The sequence below is a fragment of the Alligator mississippiensis genome, chromosome 16 (genome assembly GCF_030867095.1).
Source record: "Alligator mississippiensis isolate rAllMis1 chromosome 16, rAllMis1, whole genome shotgun sequence".
NCBI classification, from domain to species: domain Eukaryota; kingdom Metazoa; phylum Chordata; order Crocodylia; family Alligatoridae; genus Alligator; species Alligator mississippiensis.
In genome coordinates this window covers 34,767,333-34,776,048 of record NC_081839.1, presented here as the reverse complement: position 1 = coordinate 34,776,048, position 8,716 = coordinate 34,767,333, and the positions used below count along the sequence as shown (strand labels likewise).

Sequence of the window (8,716 nt, the reverse complement as noted above, 5' to 3'; positions counted from 1 at the left end):
CACTGCAACTGCCCTGAGTCAGAGGCGCATTATTTCCTATACCTGCGTCAGGCTGTGGGTTCCTCCCACCAGCACCCTCCGCACCAGGAGAGGTCAGAGCACCATGCAGGATGCGGTCCCAAGCCATGACATCAGAAGCTGGTGCAAGAAGCCACATTTAGTGTGGATGTTTCTGCTTTTCAGGGGAAGTTTGAAAAATCCCCAAAGCACCAAGCAGGGCGGCAGTGGTGGAATGGAAACGAGAGAAACCGGGTGAGGTTGGGAAAGTTGAGCTCAGGGGGGCCGGGCTCTTTCCCCCGGCCCCTCCTCATCGTGCCCGAGCACCAAGGAGGCATCCTCCGTGATGCGTGGCAGAGAGAGCGCCTGACTCATGGGCACGGCTTTGGGCAGATGTTATCTGAACCAGAGCGCCCTGAGGGGAGCCCCTCGGTGCACCCACAGCGGCAAGTCTGTCTCCACCCGGGCACAGCCTTGCCCCTGGATTTTGCCTGTGATAAAGCCCACGGTGAGTTTGTGACACTTGGGGAACTTCTCAGAAACTGCTGATGCTGCAGGGAGCCCCATCTGCCTCGCAGCACATCACTTTGATGCTCCACCGCCACGTAGCAGGAGTCCTTTTCACTTGTGCCAAGCGAGTGCACATGCTTCCTGGCCAGGGGGACCGTGTTTCACCCCTGGCGCATGCACACCCCACAGCCACCGCTTTCCCGGTCCTTGCTCGCAGGACGCTCTCCACGCACTACGGTCGTTCTGCGCTGCACAAATGTCGTTCGGCTGCTGCTCGACAGCGCTGTGCCCCTTCGAAGGAGAAAAGGTGCCTGGTTTGCTCCGAGTCCCCAGGCATGATATGGAAATGATCTTTCCTGCGTGTGTTTTAAAAGCTCCAGTTTGTGCGTCTCCCAGCAGGAAGCATCCCAGCCCCCTGAAAGGGAACCCTGGGCTTTCTAGTGAGAAAGAAAAGCACCCGCTAAATAAATAACCTTTATAGATTTATGAATTAAATACAATAAATAACAGTTCTCTGTACAAACCAGGCAACACGTTTCACACAGGCAACAGCACGCAGCTCTCCTGGATGTGCCACCCCCATAGCAACATGCGACAGCTGCATGGCCCTTTGCAGGCGTCACAGCCCGTGCTGGAGCAGGGAGAGGACACGCGGGGCACAAGGCCTGGCGGGTGCTGTGCCCGAGCTGCTCCGCTCACCTCCGGCAGGCCCCTGGCAGTGACATTCCCAGTGGGAGCTGGGGCAGCGTTTGGGCTGGTGTGGTTCTGGGCTCAGTGCTTCGTTTCTGGTGCCTGAGCTCCTGGGTGGCCGGGGCTAGCCCCCCTCGGCAAGCACTGCTGCCAGACCCCCCCTCTTCTACGCTCAGCTCTTGTCACTGAAGCAGAGCGGTGGGGCTGAGGCCCAGGGCTGCGCCCTGCTCTCCACACCACACTCCCTGGACTCTCGCTACGTCAGGTCATGGGGCGAGAGCAGCAATCTAACTGCTTCAGTCTTGTACGTGGGCTTGTTTCGGTTTGAGGCAGCGCAGCTGCTCCGTGACCACCATCCCCCCGCTGCTGGAAAGCAGCTGTACAGAGATCATGCTCATGATGCAGGGCTGTTGGGGCCAAGGCGGGTGGGGAGGGCACATCCGCTTTCCATACTGGGAGCACGGAGCTCTTGAGAGCCAGGCCCTCCCAGGGGCTTTCCATGTCTCTGCACTGGAGTCCCAGGGATGGCGGAGGAACTTCCTTCTGCAAACGCAACCCCTCGGGAGTCCGGCACTCGGGGCACCATGTCACGGGCCCTAATGCCTGTGCATGCGCAGGGGCAGGCCGGGGACAGGGCGTTCGCAATGTGACCCAGGCATGGACCTGGGTGCGTGGCCATGGGACAGCCCCCAGATGCAACCTCCCCCCCGGAGCACTGTCGGGTGCGGTGCTTCCCAAGTAGGACTCAGCCCTGGCCCCTGCAGCTCCAGCCAGCCCCAGGGCAGCGAGGGGCAGGGAGCAGGGGCCTGTCCTCTGGGCCGATGGCCTGGCAGGGGCCCTGTGTCCACACACACGCTTCCCTGGGTGTAGTGATGTTCTCTGCACGCCTGCGAGGGGCCCGGGAGGCTGCCTTTGGGTATCTCAGCTCTGAGGGTCCTGCGGTTGGCAGCCCGTGCATGAATGAGGCTGCCAACTGGACCTGCTGCAGTCCCGCCACGTCGATCAGGACCACTTGTAAACATTCAGGTGTCGGCCATAGTCGATGGCAGCAGCTGGCCCAGCGGGCAGGGCAGGGCGAAGTAGTGAGGAGGAGTCGGACCGAGAGCCCGCAGCCCCTCTGCCCGGGTGTGGGGCTCCGGCTGGTCGGGCTCAGAGGCGGCTGTCCTTGCACCCCGCGTCCAGCACGCTCAGCGGCTCGATGTCCAGGCTCAGCCACTCACTGGAGTTCAGGCGGGAGATGAGGGGCAGGGCCCCCAGCTGCCCAGTGTCAAAGATGCCCAGTTGAAATGGTGCCTTCAGCAGGTCTGGGAAGAGCTTCATCTCTGGGGAGGGTGCCAGTACCCCGGAGCCGGGCAGGTCCCAGGCTCTGGAGTCAAACCTGTCCAGAAAGCCCAGAGGTGCCAGCTGCTGAGCAAGGGCCTGGTCCCCAAGGGCAATGGCCACGCTGGAGCTGCTGCGGGGAAGCTCCGGCGAGGCCTGTTTCAAATAGCCCTTGGCAGCGACGGGCTCAGAGCCCACGTCTGGGGTCCCATCCACCTTGCCAGCGCTCCAGGCAGGCGCGGCACTGTCCAGGATCAGCCGCCCCTCCACCTGGCCCTTGGACTGCTGCAGGTACCCCCGGAACGGCACGTGCTCCCCCTCCTCTGTGCTGGCAGCGGGGGCAAGGCCCTGTGTCCCGGGGCATGGCACGGCCCCTTCCTCCACCAGCTTGTAGTCCTTCTGGCTGGGGGGGCACTTTGCCAGGCTTATGCCACTGTCATCGCCCTGTGGCAGCTGCCTCTGGTAGCCCTGGCTCTCCGAGCCGGGCGGCTGGCTCAGGTCGGATGAGGAGATTTGCAAGCAGATGCCGCTGTCGGTGCTGCTGCAGCTGCTGTCACCCGCGGGCAGGGCGCTACACTGCAGCAGGCACTCTTGGTCTCCGTGCACCATGCAGTCCTCGTCTAGCACTGGCAGTGCCATCTCGGAGCTGCTGTCGAGGCGGGCACGCTGCGCGGTGTCCTTGGGGCACATGGACAGGGACCGGACAGTGCTGATGTCCATGCCCCCGCCAGAGAAGTGCTCCTGCTCTGCCCACAGGGTGCTCTGCTTGATGAGGGATTTCTGCGAGGGCAGGGAAAAGCGGGGAGACGAGTTAGCCTTGTTGTGCTCCTTGCCCCCATCCTCTGCCCCCCAGGCATCCCTTGGCTTTTGCTCCAGCCCTCCCTGCCACCGCCCCAACCCTGGCATGGCCAGCTGGGCATGGCACGCAGCTCATGGAGCCACGGGGCCACTTTCTGTCACCAGGTCTCTTCGGTAGGTGCTGGGCACCGAGCCTGCCCACAGCCTAGAGCAGGGGGCCAGGCGTGCCCAGGGCCAGGCATGCCCGGGACCTTGCTGGCAGCTGAGGCCTGAGACTGCTCCCAAGACAAGGTGGGATGGGGGGACCCAGACCCGCAAAGGGCCCCAGTCACAGCCACGAGGTCCAGCTCGTGTCTGCTGACTTACCAACACGGCCGGCGTCCCCATGGGCCTCCTTATGTACATGCAGATGAAGAGCGTCCCCAGAAGGACCAGGGCCACGAAGATGAACAGGGCGATGCCCACGATGGTGGAGATCAGCTCCATTTTCTCTGCAAAGGGGCAGTTTGCCAGGGTCAGGTCGCGGCCGCAGCTTGGGCTTGGGGCTCTGCGCACATGCCACGGGGCTGGGCACCCGGCCTCCCCCTTCCCCGGGCGGGGCTGGACAGTCCGTGGGGCCCCAAGCGCTCCCGTGCACGGCCGGGGATGGCCCCCCTACAGTGGGAGGGGAGCACGGAGGGGCTCTGGCTGTGCCAGTGCTGCTCTCCCGCCCTGGCCTGCGTGATGTAGCACCCCTGCTCAGACCGCTTCACATGTGACGCCTGACGGCTTCCTGGGGCCTCAGCTCCTGGGGGAGCGTCTGCGTGTGGTGAAGGTGTGTGCATGTGACAGGACATCCTGCACGAGCAAGTGGGAACGGGTGTGGGGGGAGGATGTCAGTGCCTGCTTGCATGTGCACACATGAGTGCTGGCGTGATGGAGAGAGCCGGAGCTCATCTTACTGCCCCCGGGCCCAAGGGCCTTGCTCCCCTCGGCCCTGCAGCCAGGACCTCCCCTCTGGCGCTGTCCCCGTCTCTCCTCCCAGCTGTAGCCCCGCCATGCTGCATGTGCCGGGGAGGCAGCAGGACAGCGGCTACAGCCCCCTGGTTCGGAGGGTGGGTCTGCCCCGGTCTCAACCTCTGGTGGGCAGCCCCCATGTCCACTGCGCCCAGTCCATGCCCTACGGGAGTGCAGGACCCGGCTGTGCACAGCCAAAATGAGGGGCTGAGCTCTGATGCCTCAGCTGGGGTGGGCTTCCCCTCCTCCACCCAGCCCTTCCCCTTACCATCCTTGACGGGGATGGAGATGCACTTCTCTTCAGTCCATATCCCGGGGTTCGGCCTGGAGATGATGCGCGGCTGCAAGCGCACACAGTACTGCTCGCCCCAGGAGAGGTCGGAGATGACGATCGTCTCGGTGGTGCACACGTACTGGACCTGAGCAGGGCACAGGGAGGCTGTTATCTGGGCGGCTGCTTCCCATGCCTGCTCTGACTATTGAGGTTGTTTCTGGGTGGCAGGCCCGTGGCACCGGGTCCCTGCCCTCTTCCGGGAGCACTCCAGGTGCAACCAAACCGCAGTGGGCTCCAGCTCTGGGCTGCGGCTGCCCGGGGATGCCAGCCTGTCTGCGTGCAAGAGCCGGCTAAGAAAGCCAGTCGAGTTCAGGGGGCGATGGCAGGGGCTCACTTGCAGAGCAGACCTCACCCTGCTCACCTGCTCGTGGTCTGAGGTCCTGTTGACGAGCACAAGGTACTGTCTGCTGTGTTTGTACAACTCCGTGTACGAGACGGTCACATTGCCCACACGCAGGGGCAGCTGCACGCTCACGTGGATGGTGTTGCCCGTCACTGACAGATGAACCCCGGCGAGGCGCAGAGTCGCTGCAAATGAGAGGCCGTGTGAGAGCAGCCTCCCTCCGTGACCGCCGGAGGCCTGTCCCGGGGAGCCTCCCCCAGCCCCGCGGCCCTCCGAGCTCTGCAGCAGGGCCCTGGAGCTTTGCCCCTTGCTACCTCCCATGCCGGGGCAGGGGGTGAGCTGTCCCATCCCACTGAACCATGGCACGGCACGGGACTCCTCCCGAAGCTGATGTGCACGGTCGAGGCCGCAGCCAGCAGCTGGCAGCTCTGTGCCTCGGGGCTTGGTGCCCAGAGGGGAGGGTGAGGGGAGCGCCCCACTACCTTCTCTTGGGGAGAAAGCATTCGTCCGGGTCCATGCCGAGGTGCGGTTTCCAGAGACGGCCCTGACCTGGGCGTAGTAGCGCTTGGTGGGCTCCAAGGTCTCGTTGGTGAGGTCACAGGAGAACTCAGAGATCACACGACACTTCGGGGCAGGCATCCAGTTCCCAGACCCATACCTGCGGAGACAGCGTCCTTCCTCAGCGCGGTGCCGCGGGGTAGGAGGGGGCTTCCATGGGCCGAGCCGCCTGTTTAATGCCAGCACAGCCTGGGCGGCAGGGCCTGGCACGCCGCGGCTACTTACAGCCTGTATTCCACGTTGTACAGGGCGTCGCGGGGCGCGTCCTCCGCGGGCTCCCAGTGCAGCACATGCTGCAGGGTCTGTGCCACGAAACGCACCTGGGTCGGGGCTGCCAGTGGCTGGGCTGCGGGGAGGAGCAGACCACGCGGTGAGGGGATGCCGGCTCCCCAGGCCTCAAGCTGGGCTCCCTCGGCCTGCGGGCCAGGCCCGGGCGAGGTTGGTGTGAGTGCGAGATGGGGAAGTTCCCTTGGGAGGCAGGCGAGCAGTGACCTTTGCTGATCCTCTGCCTGGGGAAGGCCAGGGGAGAGCCGGGGAAGTTCTCCGTGCTGTGGGTTGCACGCTTCTTTCCAGGGGGCCTGGGCAGGGCGGTTGCTGCCCGGAGCTGTCGGCTCCAAGGAGCAGCCGTGCCCCTCGGCGCCCCGTGGCTTGGGTGGACGTGCCAACCTCCTCCCTGCCCGCAGATGGCTTTCCCTGCCCCTGGCTCTCCTGTGGCCCCCGGCCCCCTGCCCCTTCCACATCCTCGGGCGCCACGGCCAGGGTGCAGGGCCCGTGTCCTTAGCAGGAATCCTCGGGGAGCTCCCTTTCCTGCCCTGCCACTGCCTGCCTGCAGGACCCTGGGCAAGTCACCTCGTGGTGACTGCCTGCGTGTCCCTGGGCAAGCTCCAGTTCCCGAGGCTGCGGTGGGTGATGGACTAAAGGAGTTGCCTGTTTGTGTCACTAAACTAATTGCTGCCAAGGAAACTCTTGTAAGTCCCCCGCTGATGAGGCTTTCCTGCCCGGCCTGGCCCAGGGTGTCTCTGGGGGGCGAGGAGGGCGGAAGCAGCAGAGGACGGAGTGGACACTGAGCAAGCAATGGGCTCAGTGGGGCCGGCCGCAGTGCGCTTGCACTGACCAGGGCTGGGGTGGTTTCAGCCCTGTTCAAAGTGCGGAGGGTCAATGGTCTGATGGGCGTCTGCAGAGGGGCAGGGGCAGTGCCCGAGGCTGAACAAGGGTGCAGCGTCCCCAACCTGTGCTGAAATGGGGAGGGGGAGCCAGAGCCAGCTGCCCAGTGCCCGTCCCTGCTGCCGGGGGTCCACAGCCCAGTGCCTGGGGGCTGCGTGGCCAGCAGAGCCGGCGTGAGGCAGAAGCCAGGCAGCAAAGGCAGAGACATTGTGGCCCCTAGCACCCTGCCGAGCCGCCCGGCCTCGCAGCAGAGCGGCGCGACCCCCTGGCAGGGGGCAAGAAGCAGCAGGGGGAAGCTGGCGGCTGAGGAGAGGGGCGAAGGCGACTTACCGTGGGCCCACGGGCAGAGGGGCAGCAGCAGGGCCAGTGTCAGGGCCGCGCAGCCCCGTGCCATCCTGCGTGTCCTGCCCGCCGGAGCCTGGAGGGCAGTGCGCTGTGCTGTGGGGAAGCTGTGACACCCTTGTTTTTCCCCGGAGGCCGAGCTGGCTGATGTCACGGGGCGGTTGCTGAGAGCCGTCACAGAGCCGAGCTCTGCTTCCCGCCCACACACCGCGATGCTCGCTTGTCAGTTGGGCGCTTCCTCCAGCTGGAGCCGGTCGCGTGCAGGGGTGCTGCCAGTTCCGGCTCTGCCGTCTCCGCACCAAGGGGCGCATCCCTGAGCCCTGCCCCTGCCCACGAGCGAGACCTGCAAAGGGGCAGCAATGTGGGACGAGCAGGGGCGCTCAGCAGCACTTTTACAAGGAATGGGGTGGCCAGGCCGGGGGCACCCAGCACAGTGGTCCTGGTCCCGCTCCCAGGTCCGCAGGGCTTCCTCCTGCCCGGGTTCAGGGGCCGAGGCCCTTGCCAAGAGCTGGGGGGACGGTGCCGCGGCTTAGCAGGATTGCTCAGGGAGGGGGACCCTCCCGTTCGTGCCCCCAGCTGGCACTTTCCAAATAACCCATGGTGTAAGAGCCAGAGGCGAGGAAGGAGGAAGGCGACGCGCCACGGAGGGGGGAAGCGGGTGGCACAGCAGCGCCGGGTTTAGACGAAAAGGAAAATGCTGAGCAGAAGTGAGCGTGGGAGCCCGTTTCCAGAGCGCCGCTGGCGCCGGCGGCCCCTGGGCTTGGCAGCGCCGGAGCCGGCCTGCCCCAGCCCTGGCTAGGGCACGCCCTTGTCTCTGCTAGAGCCCAGCTCGGGCAGGCTGGCGCGCCCCGGCCCACCAACCCCCGAGAGCATTGTGTCTGGGCCCGCGTGCTGTGCCCAGCACATGGGGTATCTCCGAGGGGCCCGGCTGTGTGCGGAGCGCGCGTGCTCCTGACTCTGCTGTTACGGAGGTGTCTCTCGGGGCTGGGGGCAGGTTTTCATAGATTCATACACTGGTTCAGAGACTGTCAGGGGCTGCAAGGGACCTGGTAGATCGTCGGGTCCAGCCCCCCGCACTAGGCAGGAGAAGACAAGTGGGGTCAAGTGACCCCAGCGAGGTGACTGTCCAGTCTCCTGTTGAAGATGTCCAGGGTAGGTGACTGCACCACCCCTGGAGGGATTTCATTCCACAGTCTGGTCACCCTGACTCTGGAGGAGTTTTCCCTGGACTTGCACCTGACGTGGCTTCCAGGAGTTTGTACCCGTTGCTCCTGGTCTTCCCTGGTGGTGTCCTGGTGAACAGCTGTTCACCGAGCCCTTGATGTACTCCCCGATGTAGCGGTAAGCTGCTACCAAGTCCCCTCTCAGCCTGCTCTTCTGTAGGCTGACAAGGCCCAAGTCCGTCGGCCTCTCCTCGTATGGCTTGTCTTGCAAGTCCCAGATCATACGGGTGGCTCTCCTCTGGGCCCTCTCAAGTTTTTCCAAGTCCTTGTTGAAGTGCGGCGCCCAGAGCTGGATGCAGCTCTCCAGCTGCAGTCTCACCAGCGCGGAGGACAGCAGGAATATCACTGCCTTAGTTTTGCTTGAGATGCAGCGGTTGCTGCATGCCAGCGTGGTGTTTACCCTGCGGGCCACAGCATCGCACTGCTGGCTCATGTTCGTGC

General features: G+C 64.7%; 1 protein-coding gene across 2 annotated transcripts; it reads right to left on the bottom strand.

The window, feature by feature from the left end:
* Window positions 1-976: 976 nt before the first annotated feature.
* On the bottom strand, window positions 977-8,439 carry IL10RA (interleukin 10 receptor subunit alpha). 2 transcript variants are annotated; one of them, XM_019490304.2, is made up of 7 exons: window positions 7,041-7,175; window positions 5,772-5,892; window positions 5,471-5,646; window positions 5,007-5,173; window positions 4,580-4,730; window positions 3,682-3,806; window positions 977-3,297 (listed from the first exon to the last, which is right to left on the bottom strand). In XM_019490304.2, the coding sequence occupies exons 1-7, from the start codon at window positions 7,102-7,104 to the stop codon at window positions 2,347-2,349; spliced, it is 1,755 nt and encodes a 584-aa protein (XP_019345849.2). In that variant the 5' UTR covers window positions 7,105-7,175; the 3' UTR covers window positions 977-2,346. The 2 variants fall into 2 exon arrangements, with proteins under 2 accessions (XP_019345849.2, XP_059575863.1); XM_059719880.1 differs by lacking the exon at window positions 5,772-5,892 and having other exon boundaries at window positions 7,041-8,439.
* Between the last annotated feature and the right edge of the window lie 277 nt (window positions 8,440-8,716).